The sequence below is a fragment of the Triticum aestivum genome, chromosome 5D (genome assembly GCF_018294505.1).
Source record: "Triticum aestivum cultivar Chinese Spring chromosome 5D, IWGSC CS RefSeq v2.1, whole genome shotgun sequence".
NCBI classification, from domain to species: Eukaryota; Viridiplantae; Streptophyta; class Magnoliopsida; order Poales; family Poaceae; genus Triticum; species Triticum aestivum.
Window position 1 is genome coordinate 533,453,302 of NC_057808.1, and position 22,237 is coordinate 533,475,538.

A 22,237-nucleotide genomic window follows, 5' to 3' on the forward strand; every position below is an offset into this window, starting at 1 on the left:
CTAAGGAAACCATTGGGTATACCTTCTACCTCAGATCCGAAGGCAAGATCTTTGTTGCCAAGAACGGGTCCTTTCTGGAGAAAGAGTTTCTCTCGAAAGAAGTGAGTGGGAGGAAAGTGGAACTTGATGAGGTGATAGTCACCCCTTCCGAACTGGAAAGTAGCGCAGCGCGGGAAGATGTTCCTGTGGTGCCTGCACCGACTGGGGAGGAAGTTAATGATGATGATCATGAAGCTTCAGATCAAGTTATTGCTGAACTTCGTAGGTCCACAAGGACACGTTCCGCACCAGAGTGGTACGGCAACCCTGTCATGGAAATCATGTTGTTAGACAACGGTGAACCTTCGAACTATGAAGAAGCGATGGCGGGCCCGGATTCCAACAAATGGCTTGAAGCCATGCAATCCGAGATAGGATCCATGTATGAAAATGAAGTATGGACTTTGACTGACTTGTCCGATGATCGGCGAGCCATAGAAAATAAATGGATCTTTAAGAAGAAGACAGACACGGATGGTAATGTGACCATCTATAAGGCTCGACTTGTCGCTAAGGGTTATCGACAAGTTCAAGGGGTTGACTACGATGAGACTTTCTCACCCGTAGCAAAGCTGAAGTCCGTCCGAATCATGTTAGCAATTGCCGCATTCTATGATTATGAGATATGGCAAATGGACGTCAAAACGGCATTCCTTAATGGATTTCTTAAGGAAGAATTGTATATGATGCAGCCGGAAGGTTTTGTCGATCCTAAGAATGCTAACAAGGTATGCAAGCTCCAGCGCTCCATCTATTGGCTGGTGCAAGCATCTCGGAGTTGGAACATTCGATTTGATGAGATGATCAAAGCGTTTGGGTTTACACAGACTTATGGAGAAGCCTGTGTTTACAAGAAAGTGAGTGGGAGCTCTGTAGCATTTCTCTTATTATATGTGGATGACATACTATTGATGGGAAATGATATAGAATTCTTGGAAAGTATAAAGGCCTACTTGAACAAGTGTTTTTCAATGAAGGACCTTGGAGAAGCTGCTTATATATTAGGCATCAAGATCTATAGAGATAGATCAAGACGCCTCATTGGTCTTTCACAGAGTACGTACCTTGACAAGATATTGAAGAAGTTCAATATGGATCAGTCCAAGAAGGGGTTCTTGCCTGTATTGCAAGGTGTGCAATTGAGCACGGCTCAATGCCCGACCACGGCAAAAGATAGAGAAAAGATGAGTGTCATCCCCTATGCCTCGGCCATAGGGTCTATTATGTATGCCATGCTGTGTACCAGACCTGATGTAAACCTTGCCGTAAGTTTGGTAGGAAGGTACCAAAGTAATCCCGGCATGGAACACTGGACAACGGTCAAGAATATCCTGAAGTACCTGAAGAGGACTAAGGATATGTTTCTCGTTTATGGAGGTGACGAAGAGCTCGTCGTAAAGGGTTACGTCGATGCTAGCTTCGACACAGATCTGGATGACTCTAAGTCACAAACCGGATACGTGTATATTTTGAATGGAGGGGCAGTAAGCTGGTGCAGTTGCAAGCAAAGCGTCGTGGCAGGATCTACATGTGAAGCGGAGTACATCGCGGCCTCAGAGGCAGCGCAAGAAGCAATCTGGATGAAGGAGTTCATTACCGACCTAGGGGTGATTCCCAATGCGTCGGGCCCGATGACTCTCTTCTGTGACAACACTGGAGCTATTGCCCTTGCAAAGGAGCCCAGGTTTCACAGGAAGACCAGGCATATCAAGCGTCGCTTCATCTCCATTCGTGAAAGTGTTCAAAATGGAGACATAGATATTTGTAAAGTACATACGGACCTGAATGTAGCAGATCCGTTGACTAAACCTCTCCCTAGAGCAAAACATGATCAACACCAGAACTCTATGGGTGTTCGATTCATCACAATGTAACTAGATTATTGACTCTAGTGCAAGTGGGAGACTGTTGGAAATATGCCCTAGATGTTGGAAATATGCCCTAGAGGCAATAATAAATTGGTTATTATTATATTTCCTTGTTCATGATAATCGTTTATTATCCATGCTAGAATTGTATTGATAGGAAACTCAGATACATGTGTGGATACATAGACAACACCATGTCCCTAGTAAGCCTCTAGTTGACTAGCTCGTTGATCAATAGATGGTTACGGTTTCCTTACCATGGACATTGGATGTCGTTGATAACGGGATCACATCATTAGGAGAATGATGTGATGGACAAGACCCAATCCTAAGCCTAGCACAAGATCGTGTAGTTCGTTTGCTCAGAGCTTTTCTAATGTCAAGTATCATTTCCTTAGACCATGAGATTGTGCAACTCCCGGATACTGTAGGAATGCTTTGGGTGTACCAAACGTCACAACGTAACTGGGTGGCTATAAAGGTGCACCACAGGTATCTCCGAAAGTGTCTGTTGGGTTGGCACGAATCGAGACTGGGATTTGTCACTCCGTGTAAATGGAGAGGTATCTTTGGGCCCACTCGGTAGGACATCATCATAATGTGCACAATGTGACCAAGGAGTTGATCACGGGATGATGTGAGTTACGAAACGAGTAAAGAGACTTGCCGGTAACGAGATTGAACAAGGTATCGGGATACCGACGATCGAATCTCGGGCAAGTAACATACCGATAGACAAAGGGAATTGAATACGGGATTGATTGAATCCTCAACATCGTGGTTCATCCGATGAGATCATCGTGGAACATGTGGGAGCCAACATGGGTATCCAGATCCCGCTGTTGGTTATTGGCCGGAGAACGTCTCGGTCATGTCTGCATGGTTCCCGAACCCGTAGGGTCTACACACTTAAGGTTCGATGACGCTAGGGTTATAGAGATATTAGTATGCGGTAACCCGAAAGTTGTTTGGAGTCCCGGATGAGATCCCGGATGTCACGAGGAGTTCCGGAATGGTCCGGAGGTAAAGATTTATATATGGGAAGTCTTATTTTGGTCGCCGGAAAAGTTTCGCACTTTATTGGTATTGTACCGGGAGTGCCGAAAGGGGTCCGGGGGTCCACCAAGGGGGTCCACCAGCCCCGGGGGGGCACATGGGCTGTAGGGGGTGCGCCTTGTCCTATATGGGCCAAGGGCACCAGCCCCAAGAGGCCCATGCGCCAAGAGATAAGAAAAAGGGAGAGTCCTAAAGGGGGAAGGCACCTCCGAGGTGCCTTGGGGAGGATGGACTCCTCCCTGGCCGCACCCTTCCTTGGAGGAAGGGCCAAGGCTGCGCCCCCCCCCCCCTCTCCCTTGGCCCTATATATAGTGGGGGGAGGGAGGGCAGCAGCAATCCAAGCCCCTGGCGCCTCCCTCTCCCTCCCGTGACACCTCTCCCTCCCGTTAGTGCTTGGCGAAGCCCTACCGGGATCCCCGCTACTTCCACCACCACGCCGTCGTGCTGCTGGATCTCCATCAACCTCTCCTTCCCCCTTGCTGGATCAAGAAGGAGGAGACGTCGCTGCTCCGTACGTGTGTTGAACGCGGAGGTGCCGTCCGTTCGGCGCTAGGATCATCGGTGATTTGGATCACGACGAGTACGACTCCATCAACCCCGTTCTCTTGAACGCTTCCGCTCGCGATCTACAAGGGTATGTAGATGCACTCCCCTTCCCCTCGTTGCTAGATTACTCCATAGATTGATCTTGGTGATGCGTAGAAAATTTTGAATTTCTGCTACGTTCCCCAACACTAGAGGCAATAATAAAATGGTTATTATTATATTTCCTGATAATTGTCTATTGTTCATGCTATAATTGTGTCATCCGGAAATCGTAATACATGTGTGAATACATAGACCACAACATGTCCCTAGTAAGCCTCTAGTTGACTAGCTCGTTGATCAACAGATAGTCATGGTTTCCTGACTATGGACACTGGATGTCATTGATAACGGGATCACATCATTAGGAGAATGATGTGATGGACAAGACCCAATCCTAAGCATAGCTCGAAGATCGTGTAGTTCGTTTGCTAGAGCTTTTCCAATGTCAAGTATCATTTCCTTAGACCATGAGATTGTGCAACTCCCGGATACCGTAGGAGTGCTTTGGGTGTGCCAAACGTCACAACGTAACTGGGTGGCTATAAAGGTGCACTACGGGTATCTCCGAAAGTGTCTGTTGGGTTGGCACGAATCAAGACTGGGATTTGTCACTCCGTATGACGGAGAGGTATCTCTGGGCCCACTCGGTAATGCATCATCATAATGAGCTCGATGTGACCAAGTGTTTGGTCACGGGATCATGCATTACGGTACGAGTAAAGTGACTTACCGGTAACAATATTGAACAAGGTATTGGGATACGGACGATCGAATCTCGGGCAAGTAACGTACCGATTGACAAAGGGAATTGTATACGGGATTGATTGAATCCTCGACATTGTGGTTCATCCGATGAGATCATCGTGGAACATGTGGGAGCCAACATGGGTATCCAGATCCCGCTGTTGGTTATTGACCGGAGAGTCGTCTCGGTCATGTCTGCATGTCTCCCGAACCCGTAGGGTCTACACACTTAAGGTTCGGTGACGCTAGGGTTATAGAGATATTAGTATGCGGTAACCCGAAAGTTGTTCGGAGTCCCGGATGAGATCCCGGACGTCACGAGGAGTTCCGGAATGGTCCGGAGGTGAAGAATTATATATAGGAAGTCCAGTTTCGGCCACCGGGAAAGTTTCGGGGGTCACCGGTATTGTACCGGGACCACCGGAAGGGTCCCGGGGGTCCATCGGGTGGGGCCACCTATCCTGGAGGGCCCCATGGGCTGAAGTGGGAGGGGAACCAGCCCCTGGTGGGCTAGTGCGCCCCCCCTTGGGCCTCCCCTGCACCTAGGGTTGGTAACCCTAGGGGTGGGGGCGCCCCCCACTTGGCTTGGGGGGAAGCCACCCCTTGGCCGCCGCCCCCCTTGGAGATCAGATCTCCTAGGGCCGGCGCCCCCCCAGGGGCCTATATGTAGGAGGGGGGAGGGAGGGCAGCCGCACCACAGCCCCTGGCGCCTCCCTCTCCCTCCCGTGACACATCTCCCTCCTCCCGCAACGCTTGGCGAAGCCCTGTCGGAATCCCGCTACTTCCACCACCACGCCGTCGTGCTGCTGGATCTCCATCAACCTCTCCTTCCCCTTGCTGGATCAAGTAGGAGGAGACGTCGCTGCTCCGTACGTGTGTTGAACACGGAGGTGCCGTCCGTTCGGCGCTCGGTCATCGGTGATTTGGATCACGATGAGTACGACTCCATCAACCTCGTTCACTTGAATGCTTCCGCTCGCGATCTACAAGGGTATGTAGATGCACTCCTCTCTCTCGTTGCTAGATGACTCCATAGATTGATCTTGGTGATGCGTAGAAAAATTTTAATTTCTGCTACGATCCCCAACAGTAACCGAGGCGGAGAAGAGGGGGATTCGAAGCAGGAGCTCACAGTGGACTCGCAGGGTAGACCAGTGGGCTCGGGGAGGCGCTGACGGCGGCGAATCGACGACGGCAGTGGTTGGCTTCCGAGGTGGGGAACGGCGGTGTCGACGCTGCTATGGTGCGCCCCGGCTTGATTGGCTCGGTGGAGAAGACGGGGACGACGTCGCGGAGCTCTTGGGCACGCTGTTTGGACGAGGGAGGGCCGGTGGCCGTGGCAACAGAGAGCGGCGGCGACGAGCTCGCTTGGCTTCGGGAGAAAGAGCGAGGGAGAGGAGGGGATGAGGACGAGGAAGTGGACGAGCGGGTTTGGGGCGCTGCGTGGCATCGTCCAGGCATAGCGGGGCCACGACGGAAGCAGGAGGTGGCTCGGCGTGTGCCGGCGCGCGGCGACCACGCGCGCGGCTGTCTACTGGCGCAGGGAAGAAGACGCCCCTGCCCCTGGTGGGCTGGGCTGCCTTACCGGGCCGCCAGCTGGCCAGGTAAGTGGGCCGCCAGGTACAACTCTCTCTCTCTGTTTTTTTCTATTTAATTTGTTTTACTATTTTTCTGTAAGTTTGTTGCATTATTAAAAATACTTAGACATCTCCTAAAATCACCAAAATGCACATGGCCACTGTTTAGAATTTATATGGCATGGAACATTTTAGTTTGGAATTATTTGAGCATTTGAAATATTTTATATTATTTGAATGCCCAAATTCAAATCACTAACGGATTAATCCAGTGACCTTAAGATGTCCTAATAATTTGTGCACCCATTTTGTCAGAGGTCCTAACCCAAGACAAAAGGGGTGGACTTTTTAGAAGGGCATTTCAGGTTCATTGAAATTATTTTTAGTAAACCCTAGTTATTATCAGGGGGGTGCTGGGGTTTCTGTCATCCCCATTTCAAATTTTCTGAAAAGTAAACATGATGCACACTCTAATGCATGACTAGCTAGGATGTGACAAAAAATAGATAGCTCCAAGTCTTTCGGCCTACGACCATTATCCCAAGTGGAGTTCTAGAAGCTTCTCTTCGACGGTAATGCTGGTGAGGGTGTAAAAGCGGTTCATATCATTGTCATTGAATAGATTCCTTGTACCCAACCAAGTTTCCATATGGGGATATCTATTCAAGCCACAACCATGGGAGTCTAAGGGTGTGTTGAGTTGTGACTCCATTAGTGGTGTTTATTTTGGTCCACCCAAGCATTATTATGAAAAGCCTTTTTAATGCACCCAGTTTTCTTCTTTGAGATGGCAAAAACAAGTGAGCCCAAATATTTTGGCCTACGACCATTTGCGCAAGCAGAGTTCGAGAAGCTGGCCTTGCTGTCGTCTTCGATGGACAATGGTAATGGTAGTGGGGCGTAAAAGAGGTCCATATCCTTATTTCCGGTGCCCATCCGAGTTCTATCCGAGGATGTCCATTGAAGCCACGACCATCGGAGTAATCCTATATACCTAAATAGTTCATCCCTACTATCTCTATTATCTTAACATGCACATATGCCGTCTTATCAAAGGCCCACCAAAACATGCATGAGAAAAAAGGTTTTTATTATTAGTTGATCTCATGCACACATCTCATCTCAGCACACATGTCACCTCATCAAAGGTCCACTCAACATGCATGAAAAAAGTTTTCCAATATATATTTTAAATATTTTTTCACTATACAGTAATCAAATATAATATATAATATTCAGTCCTAGTTTTAGTTCATGTATTATTAATTCACCCATGGATGTTTTATACAATTAAATCACTGAAATATACCCCCTCCGTCCCTAGAACTGCAAAAACGTCTTATATTTAGCGACAGAGGCAATATTAAAATCGATTCCCGCAGCAACGCGAAGGTATTCTCTAGTTTCTCAAAAAAAAAGCACCCCGATCCTACCAAGGGTAGTGGGTCTACAGACCATTTCCCATTTGATTTTGCACTTCTTGCCGAGACTTTGTCGGAAACCCCACCCACAGAAAGACCCTTCTAATTTGGTTGATGCATTTCAAGACTTGAACCCAAAAAATCCAGGAGCTTAAGATAGTATACTGCTATGGTTGTGAGCACTGCCTTAACCAAAGCAGCACGACGAGCAAGAGTGTAGGGCTCTCCCCGTCAAGGGAGGAGCTGTCCCACAATCTTATTTTGGAAACGAGTTCTCTTCAACCGCTTGAGCGCAAGAGGGAGCTCGAAAATCGGATAGGAAAGGTTGTCCTGGCTGCCGGTAAGCTCTGCATGATCTCGTAGAGGTTTAGGTCATGGCATCGGGTGGGGGCAACAAGCGTCCTCTGAAAATTGGTCCTCAAACCGCCGAAGTTATTTAGGACGCTAGCAAGGGATCGGACTATTTGTGGGTAGAAAGTTATAAAATCCAAATCAGGGAAATTTTGGAGGGGGCCATAGGAACATTCAAACTTTGAACCACAACGTAGAATGGATCTGAATCCATGGGCGGGGAGCTTTTTAAATCCAAGGTCAACATAGCGTAGGAAGGCCGTTCATCATTGTGCGCCAACAATGTCAAACCTTTCTTTTCGGCGATGGCTTGAGTTTGACTCCAACACTCGTCTTCCTCCCTCCACTCCGCTCCACGCGGCGAACATGGGCACCGCCGCACGCGTCGTCTCCCTTCCTCCACCTCGGCTCCCCCGCCGGCCCGCGACCTCAGTCCCTTCCGCCGCACGCCGGCTCCCCCGCCCCCCGAGGCCGCGCCCGCGTTGACCCACTCTCCACTCACCACCGAAGGCGCCAACCACCTTCTTCCACCTCCTGCCGCCCCCCTTTGCGTCCCTTCCAAGCCCCTTCATGGCGTCGAAAGGCATCTCCCCCTCCCCCATTTTAGCATCTCCCACCCCCCTTCGCCTCCCCCCACCGCCTCCTCCTCCCCCTTGGAAGCACCTCCGCCCTGCATTTCTTTCCCGGCCGCCGAGGTTCGCTTCCGGGCCCGGTTTCCATGTCACTGGACCACAGCCCCACGGGCTCCCTCGTCGTGTACGGCGATGACATCGAGGAGGCCATGTCCCCCAACCGGAGCGTCGCCGCCGTGGCCGTCAAGGACGGCGACGCCTCCGTGTACAAGATCATCCACGGCTTCCTCAAGCAGAAGAACAACTCCATCATCAACGTCGCCGCCAGCGTCGCCCGCAAGGCCGCCTCCAACAAGTAATGCAGATTGCTTCTGCGCTAGTGCCTGTCACTCTGTCAAATTTCTTCATGGATGCCGGCTTCAGGGATGGATGGGTGGAGAGACCGACCGACTGACCGATTGCTTCTGCGCATTTGTTTCGCAGGCTGTCGAGGAAGACTTCGGATGTTTTCGACACCTTGATTCAGCAGCAGCAGAGCAGGCTGGGGAACAAGACCGGGCCTCTGCTCTCTGGGATATCCTACTGCATAGCCTCTTGCAGCATGATATTGCTCAACAAGGTGGTTCTCTCCAGCTACAACTTCAATGCTGGAATCTCACTCATGTTGTACCAGGTAATCAGTCTGTTTAGTACTGTCTCTTAGTTGAACCATTCTGAAGTAGTAACTTCATAGCTCAATACTGTATATGAGATGTGGTGCTTGCATTGACAAGTTATTATCAATTCATCGTTGAGCTGATCATGACTACTTTGGTTCAGAATCTTATATCCGTGGTCATTCTTGTGGCACTCGAGTTCTTCAGCGTAATTTCAACGGAAGAACTGACATGGAAGTTGATCAAAGTCTGGATTCCAGTTAATCTCATTTTTGTTGGAATGCTAGTAACTGGAATGTACAGGTATTTAAAAGTGCAATCCATAGCCTCAAGTGGTTTCTATGATTTTCTTGGAATATTGATGATGACCTAACCTTCTTTTTTCCCCTTTTGTTTCTATCACGTCTCAGTTTGAAGTACATAAATGTTGCCATGGTGACAATATTAAAGAACATGACAAACATTTTAACGGCTATAGGGGAGATATATGTTTTCAGGAAGTGTCAGAACAAACAGGTTTGGGCTGCCTTATGTATGATGGTACGTCCTAGTATTTGTTAGCATTAGCTAATGAACTTCACCGCCAAGCTGTTTTAACAGTGTAACAACAGACCAACATGATTGCTGACCTCAGTGCACTTTCTCTCCGTTTCTCCTGCAGATTATATCAGCTGTAAGTGGCGGCATGACAGATCTTTCTTTCCATCTAGTCGGTTACACGTGGCAGATTTTGAATTGCTTTCTGACAGCAGCCTATTCGGTTAGTTCATGTTGTCCTCACAGTGTTATGCACACGCGCACGGACGCATAAAGACGCCCCTTTAGTGTTTAACCTTGACTGATCGCTGACATATGGTTTCTCATACCAGCTTACACTGAGACGCCTGATGGACACAGCCAAACAATCAACTAAATCGGGTTCTCTCAATGAAGTTTCTATGGTGCTACTTAACAATGCGCTCTCGATCCCTTTCGCGGTCATTTTGATTATTGTCTTCAACGAGTGGGAATACGTGTACCAAACGTAACAACTTAATCTTACTCCCTATCTCAGCCATACATAAAAGCAATATGAACTTACTATGATGTGCAGCAACTCTTATTTATTCAGGACTGGGTATTTATTTTGTTTCCGAAACAGAGACTGAGTATTTTAGAGTATAGTTTACATTACTAACTTGCCCAGCAGTAGTTATCATGCACTAACTTTTCCATTTATGCAAGCCATGTATCTGTACATATTAAAAACTCATTTTGCTCTGTTCCACTTTGAAATCTTAACTTGCCTTGGACGTTTTGAGTTTGCTCACAAAAGAAGCTATCTCTCTAACCAACTCTAGCATGAAGTCAGATGAAATGGAAAAAATGAAAGGGTGCTCCAGTACTGTGTCCCGTAATATTTTTATTTTTCCGAAAGACGTCCGCAGCTCTGACTTTGCATTCACTCATTTTAGTGCTTTCAAAGGTAGAATTCATTGTTGTGCGTTTTTTTCAGTTGCACTTATGCGTGTTTTCTCATGCCATCTGCAGCGAAGTTATCAGAGAGCCCATGTTCTGGTTTTTTGCGACCGCCAGTGGATTGTTAGGACTAGCGATCAGCTTCTCATCCGTGTGGTTTTTACAGGAGACTGGCCCAACAACTTACAGGTGAGATGACTACTACTAACTCAATTCCTTCTTCAATGTGCCCACAGAAATGTTTGCATGAAAAAAGTATCACACTAACTGTAACACCATCAAAGTTCTATTCACATGTTGATAATCATTTTCTCCTTTTCTCAGCCTTGTTGGCTCACTAAACAAGATACCCATTTCGGTCGCTGGTGTCTTGCTATTCAACGTCCCTGTTAGCGTGGAAAATTTGTTCAGCATAGTTTTCGGTGAGTATTTTCTTTCATCAAGTGTTGAGTTATGTTGCATGTTACCTCGCTACCCCAAGAGTATCTCTGATTGATATATGTTTCTACTCGATCTTAACATCTGCAGGCCTTTTTGCTGGGATATTCTTCGCAAAGGCAAAGATGTCCAAGTCCTAATGTTCATTCTCCCGGCGTGACTGTAACACGAAAAGATTCGCACGGCAAGGCCTCCTATCAACTGTACAGATATACGATCAGAGTCCGTTTGAACTTGACGAGTCGATCGGGATTTCGTGAAACATTCTGTTTATTCTTTCCCAGATTTGTTTCGTAACTGTGTCAAGCAAGCATGCAGAAGGCAGTTTGCAGGACTTGCCACAAACTCTATCCAATTGTTGATCTCTGCTCAAGAAGTTGAGCAGGACAACCATACAAAATAAAGGAGTGGAAAAGATCTGGCCATTTCAACACCGGGAATTTGCTGTTGCTGTGACCCAAGAGCTTCCTCTGTTTCTCTCTCTGATATTTTCAGTTTTGTTAATCGTTGTAAATAAATTGGAATATCACAGCCAACCAATCTTTGGCTATGATCTAGATATATATATATATATACTTATGTTTAAAATCAGCAGTCCCAGAGATATAAAGGTTGTCGGTATTGGGATCTTAGCAAAGCAAGCTTAACATGGGTACATCACAACATGAGAGAAATTACTCCAGAAGTTGTGTGAAGAAGAATACAAATCTATAAGGCATCACAGCAAGAATCATTTGAGTAGTCACACCGCATATACATATATGCAAATCTCTGCGATGTTTTTCATGGAGTTACAGCAATAAATCGAGCTATGAGATGGAAGCACGCACCCAAGCGCGCGCCTACGTATTAGGCGGGCTGGTTCAGCCTAGCCTTTCTTGGCGAAGAGGCCGCCGAGGTTGAACCCGCCGCCGCCCTCGCTGCCGGCCGCGGGCTTCTTGCCGGAGGTGGTGCCGCCGGCCTTCCTGGAGGCGGTGCCACCGGCGGAGGGCGCCGGGCCGTCCACCTTGTTGAGCAGCGGGTTGGTCTCGATGAACTCCTGCTCGTCCTTGACGATGGCGCTGACGATGAAGTCCAGGATGCTCTTCTCCTTCTTGGCCGGAGCCGGCGTGCCCCTCGTGGCCGCCGGCACCGCCAGCCGCGTCCGCTGCGGGCGAAGGCTCGTCCTCCCCGCCGGCGCCACGGCCGCCACGCTGCTGCCGAACCCCACAGACGCCATTGTTAACTACTAGCTCTCTTGGTTGGATCCCTTGGATATTCTTGGCGGCGAAATGTATGTATGGTGGGACTGTTGAACTTGGTGAGGGTGGCGATCGGGAGGCCGGCGGGTGGCCATATATGCGTGGGAGGCAGGGAGACGATCGGGAGGGGATGGTGGCCACAGGCGGCTTATCCTCACCACGCGTGTGCGTGCCGGTGCCAGCCACCGGCGGGTGGGGTGCAGTGTGCACTGGCCCTGGCCGTGCGTCCCGCGAGAGGTCGGCGTGGCTCTTCAACGTGGGCTTGCCACAAGCGCAAGTGGGATCAATTCGGTTGTAGGGCCAGCGCTGCTTCGTCTCTTACTCCCTCCGTTCCAAAGTATAAGTCTTTTTAAAGATTCCACTATGAATTAGTACATATGGATGTATATAGACATATTTTAGTGTAGATTCACTCATTTTGCTCCGTATATAGTCCATAGTAGAATCTCTAAAAAGACTTATATTTAGGAATGGAGGAAGTACCAGTAAAAAAAGATCCCAAAACAAATGACGATACAGACTCTTATACCGTAAAAGAAAAAAACTCACAGAAAGATCCCAAGACAAATGACGATACAGATGCAAGATTTTTTTTGTTTGCGGGAATATATGTGCAATACAAACAATCCACACATCCAAAGTTTAAAACACGACTGACTCATGAACCAAAAACACAAATCCAGCTATGAATGGACATATGGGCCCCTTTGGCATGCCCTTGTTGACTCGGCAAGCTTTGACCTGGACCCACATGTAAGTGAGAGAGGGAGAGGGGGTTGGGAAAGATTTTAATCCTTTTCTTTTTATTACGGGGCCCTACATGTAAGTGACATATGCAGAGAGGGGTAAAAGCGCCCAAAGAATGTCTCATAGACGATCAAAACCCTTTAACCGGATGTAAAGAACACGCAAAGGCATTTCTACAAGGATACTTGAGAAAGAGCAAATTTGAGCATAATAAATGTTAGTGGTAGGCTCTCCAATGCATTGGAGAACAATCCCATGGCTACATGGCTATAGCGGCAACGTTGCGCTATGCTTGGCTGGGAATTCATGCTAGCATTCTGATCAGTGGCGGAGCTTCACTAGGGCCAAGGGGGCATAGCCTCCTACCCTCGAGAAATTATGTGAAATACCGTTAACTGTTAAGCTAATTTCTTAAAAGATTGTCAAAGTTTAAGCAGAATTTGTCCTTTTGCCCCCCTCAACTCTGCTTTACCCCCTCAACAATCTCTATCGAGCTCTGCCACTGATTCTGATCATGTCTTTTGTGTACTAGAGCATCTACCTTTTGTGTACTAGAGCATCTACATTGATCAAATTCTTACAAAAGGCAAAATGACATACTGGTATGCTAACTTTTAAGAAAAACTTTTCAAGAAAATACACAAGTTACTGTTTTGAGTCTCATAAATTCTGGATCACTTAGTTCCTACGTGATATGCACATTCCACGTATTAATAAGGGTGGAAAGTGGCTGTACTAAACGTGTCCGAGTTAAAAAAATGTTACAGGGTTCACTGTATGATCAAAGTTACAGGGTTCGACTTCAAATAATATAATACAAACTATATTTTGGAACAGAGATAGTAAATCATAAAGTGAGACATGGCAACTAAAACAAAGTGATGTGATGAGAAGGTCCACTTTAGTCTTTAGATCTATTTTCTTTGGCAAACATAAGGTCTCATTTGGTTCATAGAATATGAATATCAAAGGAATAGGAAATCATAGGAAGTGAGATACCATATATGTCATTTCATGCATATGATAGAACTTTTTTCACTGAGTCTAGGCTAATTTTTTTTCTTTGAAATGTGAAGAAAGAAAGATTGCTTCCTATCCTACATAGGAATAGAAATCCGTTCTTACAAATCAAAGGGCTCCAAAGCAACTTTTTCTACATAATTCTTGTAAACCAGAGGACACCTAAACGCTCAAAGTAACAATGCCAAGTTTTCCATCTTGAAAAGCAACACAAGGGGGACCGCCTTTCTAACGTGCCCCCACAACGCCGCGTGCACGTCCTATCATTCCCAAAGGCCTCGCTTTTGGAGAACAATCTTATAATCCTTTCTTATTTCTGAAAACAATCTTTCCAGCTTCAAGATTATCTCATAGCTCTCTTTGTTTGTTTGTTTGTTTGTTGTCAAGAGATGGTTAGTCGTCATTGTTTTCCCCTCCCACTGGTGATCTCTCTCTCTCTCTCTCTCTCACACACACACACACACACACACACACACAGAGACACACACACAGAGATAGAGAGAGAGAGAGAGCAAAGGCAGAAGAGTGCCACCCGGGCACAAAAAACCCCAACGCCTGGGAGCAGGCTTTCTCGCAAAACACCTCACTGGTGGAGTGCCCCGATGCCTGGTTTTGATCTCCCGTCTGCCGGTGGCATCTGGGCCCCGCCGTGGACCCTGTTACCGTCATCCACAAAGCGCATCGCGATGACAACGGGGTGTCGTCATCGCTGCCGAGCCGCGCGACCCCGGAGCTCGGCCGTGGTTGGTGCTACGTGTGGTTGCAGGTGCGATGTGGGCAGTCAAGGCGGGGCAGGGCCGCTGTTTTGTTTTCATCAACATTGTTGTATTTTTATTTCTCAATGAGAGGATAGTTGCTCTTTTGAGTATCCGTGTAGGTTGTCGGTGCCCATTAATAAGTGCTCGACACAAGAATAGCCTGCCGTACATATCTAAACAATGTCAATGAAAGAAAAATTACAAGCAAACTTTGATAATGGTTTATGAAAATTTGAGTCTACAAAAATTAAAAATATGCCGGTAACATTTTCAAGAAAATTATATACATATGCTACTACATTTTCATGACATATATCATAAAAGCTTTTACACAAAAGAATGCAAGTAAACATTTCATTAACCAAAACTCATAAATATTTCGAATTTCCATATGCTATATTCGATGCATGTTACTATGTATCTCCCTTTTGGTTTATTCTAGATAGTAATTTTGACCAAATATATATTATATTATAAGAAATTACAACCATAAATCTGTATTCTAAAGAAATTTTGAAGTTTATATTTGTCTTCTTTCATCGTCCAACCATTTTAGTTGACTCCTTGCATTTGTGGTATTATTGTATTAGCTAGGTGCTAATACTCGTGTGTTGATATATTACAGTTCGAACAAAATTAGACTAACCAACATGTCGAACCACGTCAATACGAGGTCACACATTAATACGACCATATCAATTTTAGAATATGACACACATTAGTGACGTTTGCGGATAATTTTGTCTGACTTTGTGAGAAAACATGAGCACCATCTCAACTCCCCTCCCAGAAAATTTAAAGCCCCATACTAGGTGTGGAGCAAGAGATCAACCATCATGACATATTTTTAATATGACTATATGAGTAAATATACACATTTAGGTCATGATAATATGTTCAATATTTTACCCGAATTGATAACTACTGAACTCAGAAATCTCGCTTCTCCGCCCGAACGCCTTCGTAGCCATTGCACGAATCTTGGCGAGCTCACGTTGCCACGTCATCACGAGGACTCGTTTGGGACAAGGGTGAAGTCTCGCGGGAGTTTTTTCAGTTGCTGGTGCTGCGCACCGCATCTACCCCACTCCCCAAGTTCTCTCCTCTTCTTCCCTAATTTCAGTCGCACCCCTTTTGTCTACATGGATGGGAGAGGCCATCCGCCCGCGAGGACGAGCCCATCCGCGGCGGGCTGGTAACGTGTCCCCCTCACACCCCGGGATGCGCCTCCCCGAGGGGGGCGGTGGCGGGCTCAAGCAAGAGGGGGCGCCGCCCCCAGCAACGCGGCCGCACCACCACTTTGGCGACATGTCTCCTCCAGCATGGCAATTTTAATTAAAATACGATGGCATTTTTAATATCCTTCTGCCATGGCAAAATTGTTCTTTTCTTTTGTACTGTTCATTCTACTTTTTTGCATGACATTGCCATGACAATTTTTTGAAACATAAAATTTTGCAAAGGCAATTCTGGAAAATCGCCATGACATAATTTTTTTCCTACAGTTGCCATGATATTAGAGATCGTTTTTAATTTCATATACCATGCCAATTTTGCATTGGTAGACCATGGCAATTTTACTTTCAAATCCATGGCAACTTATTTTTCATAGCAATGGCAACTTAATTTCTTTCAAACACCATGGCAAATTTATATCATATACCATGGCAATTTTTTTTTCAAAGACATGGTAACTCTATTTTTCATAGCATGGCAAATTTATTTTAATAATCATGGCAATTTAGTTTTCACCCGGACAAATAAGCAAAACATGATACTTTTTTTTTTACACCATGGCATTTTCATTAGTTAGCCAATTTTTGTAGTTTACAAATTTTCCATGTTTAGATGGCAAGTTCTATTTTTTAAATGGTGGCATGATTTTTGGAAAAACAACTTTTGTCATGCCCCCCCCCCCTACAATTTATAAACTTGCCATCTTTTTTGGTTCAAAGAACATAATTAATAATTTTGCAATGCTTTTTCTTCAACCAAAATCCTTTTTTTAAAGTGAATCTGATATGCAAAAAAAGTCATAACATAGAAGATGTGATCATGGCCTTTTACTAATCGCTCTTAAATTTGGGCCTTTTTAGGTGACCCAATTATTTTTCTTTTTATTAGGCTTTGTGGGCTTTTCAATACAGAGTAGTTTGCCGATGGGTGTTCGCGCTGGGATGATTTCCATCACCAACGGAATCGTTCGATCACCCCTGCATTCCTGGGGAATGATTAGTTCGGGCTGGCGCTACCGTAGACCGAACATTCGGTCCTTATCGACGTCCTATTTTATCCCCTCCGCAACTGATTAACGACGCAACTAATTAGATATTTGGAACCGTTAGACATGAAAGTTGAAGTGGCAACAAGTCGAGCTTTCGGTGTCATTCAAAGGGGACTGTCACACGAAAGTAGTGCTCTTTTGCATACTGAGCCACATGGTCTTCTTTTTATATCCGCTTGATTTGAATTGACTGCCATACTTTATAAATTTGGAAGAAATAGCATATAGTCCACTGCCACTACAAGTAATGCAACCCCTCACTCATTCATTTTACGTACACGCTCCGTCCAGGTGTATTAGCCTCCCTCTTTTTTTGGGCCAAAGTTTGACCATAAATTTAATTAATAACATATAGAGTACATTTAAAACAAATATACCATGGATACCTCTTTCAAATATAAATCCACATTATACTTTTTACAACATATGACTAAAATTTGATTGAAAATACAAGGGGGATACAATAAACTCGGACGAAGGAGTAACAAGTAGTAACACACGTGTATTTAGTTGCTAAAAGAAAACACATATAAATACTCAAATGGCGAGGCAAGCGCCGGCCCGCTGACACAAATTTGGGCCGACCACCTAACAACTATCTGATCTGGCGGGCTCGAACGAACCAAACTTCGACTGCCTAGCACAATTTTGGGTCGGCCACTTAGCAATGGCTCCGCTAGCCATGATAGGGAGAAGGTTGAACGCGAGCCGCGACAGTGGAGGAGCTCTCCCTTGTAAGATGAGAAAAAGACGCACTGCGCGAGAGATAGAAGACGAAGGAGAGAAAGGAAAGAGACAAGGTTGTACCAGCAAGAGCACGTGTCGGCTTTGGATTGGTTTATTTCCGTCGCGTGACAAGGCGACCGACGCAAACTCGGCCGGTCAGTCGTCATTCATTTAGCACACTCAAACCATAAACAAGATTTTTCGGGTCAAACAGTGATTAAAGGCTGCACCAAAACCTTTAACATTCATTTAGATCATTTGTCTTTTTCTTTTGAATGAAGGCCATCATAGTTACTTTACTCTTTAGGTCTAATTTTTGACAAGCATACATTCTAAACTCTAAAGTGGCATGCCAAGTTTCCCATCTTGAAAGAGAAAGAGAGGGGGTTGCCTTACTCACGTGCCCCAACGGAACAAACCCTTGAGAGCAGAGCGGCTGCACTGCGGTACCAACCCAACCCCAGGCACCAAAAACCCCAGCCCACGCCGCGGGGGCATTCCCGCAAACACCTCGCCGGCGGAGCGCCGCGCCCCCGATGGCCGGATCCGACCTCCCGTACACCGGCTCCGTCGGCGGCGGGATCTCGCCCCCGCCGCGGACCCCGCCGTCGGCGTCGAGGAAGCGCAGGCGCGGCGACAGCGACGACGGGGCGCCGCGCTCGCTGCCGACCCGCGCGACCCGGGGCTCGGTCGCGGCGCGGGAGGCCGCGGTCGGCGCGGTGCGGACGGCGCGGCGCGCGGCCGCGGGGGCGTTGTGGGCGGCCATGGCGGGGCGGGGCCGCGGACGCGGCCTCGGCGACGTGGGGCGGATGCGGGAGGTGCTCCTCGCGGCGCGCCGCGCGCGCTACGCCCGCGTCGACGACGACGGCTACCCGTACCCGCAGGTGAGCCCTCTCGCCAAGCGGCGGTGCGAATTCGTCCGTGCGGAATGGGTTTTTTGGTTCGCCGCGTCCGTGTCCTTGGTGCACTGGGGTGTGATTGGAGCGGGCTTGCACGGGGCTCGCCGTCGACGATGCCGCTTCTCGGCTCTCGTCGCCGCCGGTGATCTTACATCTATTGCAGTTCGTGGTGATTAGAGTGGGTCTTGCGCCAACGATTGCACGCGAATTTACGGCTGCTAGGATTTGCCTGTGCGATGCGATGGTCACTCATCTCTTGCGTGTTAGGATTCTCTGTACTAGTTACGGCACCCCGTTACTAGTCGCCATGGTCCAAGAATTAGGTAGGAATTGGCGTGTCTCTTCATTCATTTATTGCCAGTCTCCCCAGAGCTTGGTCTGTCTGATACTCTGATGCCACTTAGGGGCGAAGTTCATGGTGCCTTTATGACTAAGCTGGACATGGAGTTACTACTTTCAGGATGGAATCTTATTCTATTCTATTAATATTAGTTATTAGCTCAGATTTGTGCTACTAGACTGGTAACTAGTGTGCTTTGATGAGATGAAATGTTGAATTGATGTCACCCCTTTTAATCTCTGCTGCATTTAAAAAAAATGTGCTTCACCATTTGCTATATTTTCTCTGCTATTTATCTTTGTGTCTAAATTCCAGATGTTATTGTGATGATGAATGTACAAAAAACACATATGTATATCAAATTATCATAGTAGATATGCTGCATCGGTTGGTACCTACAAACCTGTGCGTTGCCGTAGGATATCTACTGGGATCGATGTTTGGTTCACTGGATAAATTTGGCAGGCTGTGTTTATGCCGTACTTTTGTTTCAGATTATCTTAGTCGGGGTGCGTGTTTTTGACAGGGTGGCGTCATCATATTCTTATGCTGTGTTTTCACGCGGGAGTTGGGCCAGCTGTCTGTAGATTTTTGACGCGTGAATATGGGTGACTGTATATTATTTGGCGCTTAAGCGAAAAAACTGGCAGGAGTGGTAACACATCTGTGTAAAAGATGGAACGATGTCAGTGGAATCCGTTGGGTCATTCGAGCTGATCCCACACGGGCATATGCTTTTGATTCTGTAAGAAATGCAGGTTTGAATTTTTGGATCTAGCTGCTCACTGAGGCGAGCTATATAGGGGTGATTTGCTTTTGTGGCCTGTTATCTTTTAACTATCGATGCATTTTAGATAAACGGTGCTAAGCAACTTTGACCGGGGGGGCATGTCTCAGTTGTCTGTTTGGTGCGCATGTACTACCCATGACACCAACTCATTTTGATCAAAGTATATTATGGCCTTCTAAACTTGATTCTATCTCAATCAAATGTTCTGTTCACATCAGAGTAGATCGTGGTTCTTGAATGCCCATGGTAGTTCAAATTTGGCAGGTCAGAAATATGCACATTCATTAATTCTGACATTAGCAATCCAGTTGAAAGATCATGTAGTGTAGCCCTGCCAATGGATGTTGCTGCATTTAAAGATTAATATGTCACATCATATCCTCCTTTCAGGTGTTAGTCCTAAGAGCTTATTTATGGTTGTGCACTTAACATGCTTGAAAAATAGATGGGACTTGTCGTCCTAGGGTTATCCAAGATTAGATTATTATGATTTAATCATGCTAAATCATGTCTTTATGCCGATAGATGCTGATTGTGCAGCGCATTGTCTAAATATCCTAGTCCTGCTGACTTGGCACTATGCCACCCTTCTAATAAGTTAGAATAATTCCAACAAAATTTGCCGCATGAAATTACTTGGAGCGGGATTAAAAGATAATCAAATGCCACTCAAGAATATCTGGCACTGCTATCGCTTGTTTTGCAATATGCTTTTCTATTTATTAAATGTTTCTTGAGTTATAAAACCAATTTTCTTTGATCTGAACATATACTGAGCAACACTGTTGCTCGAGTCTGTCTAATTCACTTCTCCATGTTGCCAGGAAAGTAGGAGTTCGGAGAGGGTAAATTGTAAGATCAGCTACTTATCGAATTATCCGCTGAAACGTGTTAGAACAGACCCTGTCGAGCATCAAGCTTCTGTCCCTGAGTGGAAAGATGCTCCATCTGTGGAATATACTGATGATTACAAAGCTGCAACCTTACCAAAACTGGGCACAGTTGTCTATCCACTAAACATGGATATCTCAGCAACTAACAAGTCAGAGAAGAAGAGGAAAAGATTGGTAGACAAGTGTAAGTGTTCTTGTCCTGGATCTGAGGACTGTGTACGAGTTCACGTAAAGAAGGCAAGGAGCTGGATCAAGGATCAGTTGGGTGAGGAAGCTTTCAAAAACTGTGGGCTAGATGCAATGGGTGAGCAAGTTGGAGAGCAATGGACCACAGTTTTCAAAAGGAAACTTGAAAAAGTTGACAAGTTGATTCCTCAGAATAAACATCAGAAATTCATGGAGATTGCCTTGAAGGAGCTCGGACAGAAGGAAACAAAGGATTTGGCGAAGTATTACTACAATGTTTTTCTTCCCAGAAGATTGGCAAGCTTGACCAGGGCAGAGCATAAAAAGGATGAAGCTGTTGATACGAGTGATGAAAAGAGTGATCAAGAGGATGGTGAGAATGAACATCATCCTCGAAAGAAAAGCAAAAAAAGCTCTGGATCTTCTTCCACAAGGTATTAATATTACATGATGCTTCTGAAGATCTTTTTTACTTTCTGCAACATATGCCTGTCATTACTATCTCGCATGTTATCATTTCGCACAATGCTTGAGCAATTAGTAAGAAGTCAAAGGGGTGTCTGTGGTGAAAATCATTTTACTTTCTGCAACATATGCTTGTCACTATTCTCTCAGACCATTTGTCACAATGCTTGAGCAAATACCAAGAAGTCAAAGGGGTCTCGGTAGTGCTAAATTACTATTCCATTACTGTCTTATGAAATAATAACCTGCAATTTTTTTTGCACAATCCTGTCAGCATGTACACATTAATTACTTATGCATTTCTTTGTTGTTGGAGAATTTGTTATGGAAATAAATCAGGCACTAGTCTACTTTGAAAGTTGAGAAATAATCCATATCCACTCTATTCCCATTTAGCTACCGAATATTTGCCATTGCTCTTTGCTAGTGTGGTAATTTAGTTAACTTAGAATCACCTCCTTTGACAGGTGCAAGAAGTAGAAGAGTCAGAGGAATTCGACGAGTGGGCCAACAGTTACGTTGCAGTGGAAGAAGAATTAACAGTTTTGTTCCAGTGGAAGAGGAATTAACAGTTTTACTGCAGTAGAAGAAGAATTAGGAAACTTGAGAAAGCGGGTTTACGTGATAAGAGTTTGCAGTGGATCAAGACTGATATCCGGACCCATGCAGTCGCAGATCTCCAGCGGTCGTATAAGTACGAGATTCTTATCATAGTTACCGGTGATGGGCATCCTAAGCAGGTTTCACCGTCACCACAACATTTGATGTAAACATGTGTTCATGAGTTCGCTTCATTTTTTATTTGTTGTTGATGTAATGTGCATGGCACAAAGGAGAGAAGGGAAGTGATATATGCAGAGTGGGCATAGAGTCTGTCCAGAAATGCATTTAGGTATTCTTTTGGCATGTCCTGAAACCTAAATCTGTAGATGTGGGTTGTTCTGTTGGTCTTATAATTACAGATTTTTGGGGAATGTCGAATACATGCTTGAGTTTGGATCATGATATGATTCTCATCTAGGGCATTCTTCTCCGGTGATTGATGGACATAAGCAGTCAGATAACTAGCAGCCTACACAAAAAAATTTCCTTGTTCTTTTTCTTTTTTCTCGGTTTTTAT

General features: G+C 46.0%; 3 protein-coding genes across 3 annotated transcripts; 2 read left to right on the forward strand and 1 right to left on the reverse strand.

Annotated features, from left to right (window-relative positions):
- Window positions 1–8,276: 8,276 nt before the first annotated feature.
- LOC123123560 (GDP-mannose transporter GONST1) lies at window positions 8,277–11,356 on the forward strand. Its single transcript, XM_044544087.1, has 9 exons — window positions 8,277–8,571; window positions 8,700–8,889; window positions 9,036–9,175; window positions 9,283–9,412; window positions 9,534–9,632; window positions 9,742–9,896; window positions 10,403–10,519; window positions 10,655–10,752; window positions 10,859–11,356. Exons 1-9 carry the CDS (start codon window positions 8,363–8,365, stop codon window positions 10,906–10,908), a joined length of 1,188 nt encoding a protein of 395 aa, XP_044400022.1. The 5' UTR covers window positions 8,277–8,362; the 3' UTR covers window positions 10,909–11,356.
- Window positions 11,357–11,368: 12 nt separating this feature from the next.
- LOC123123561 (uncharacterized) lies at window positions 11,369–12,089 on the reverse strand. Its single transcript, XM_044544088.1, has one exon. The coding sequence runs from the start codon at window positions 11,985–11,987 to the stop codon at window positions 11,637–11,639; it is 351 nt and encodes a 116-aa protein (XP_044400023.1). The 5' UTR covers window positions 11,988–12,089; the 3' UTR covers window positions 11,369–11,636.
- Window positions 12,090–17,942: 5,853 nt separating this feature from the next.
- Window positions 17,943–22,119, forward strand: LOC123123562 (uncharacterized). Its single transcript, XM_044544089.1, has 3 exons — window positions 17,943–18,428; window positions 20,398–21,086; window positions 21,585–22,119. The coding sequence occupies exons 1-3, from the start codon at window positions 18,081–18,083 to the stop codon at window positions 21,595–21,597; spliced, it is 1,050 nt and encodes a 349-aa protein (XP_044400024.1). The 5' UTR covers window positions 17,943–18,080; the 3' UTR covers window positions 21,598–22,119.
- Window positions 22,120–22,237: the final 118 nt, after the last annotated feature.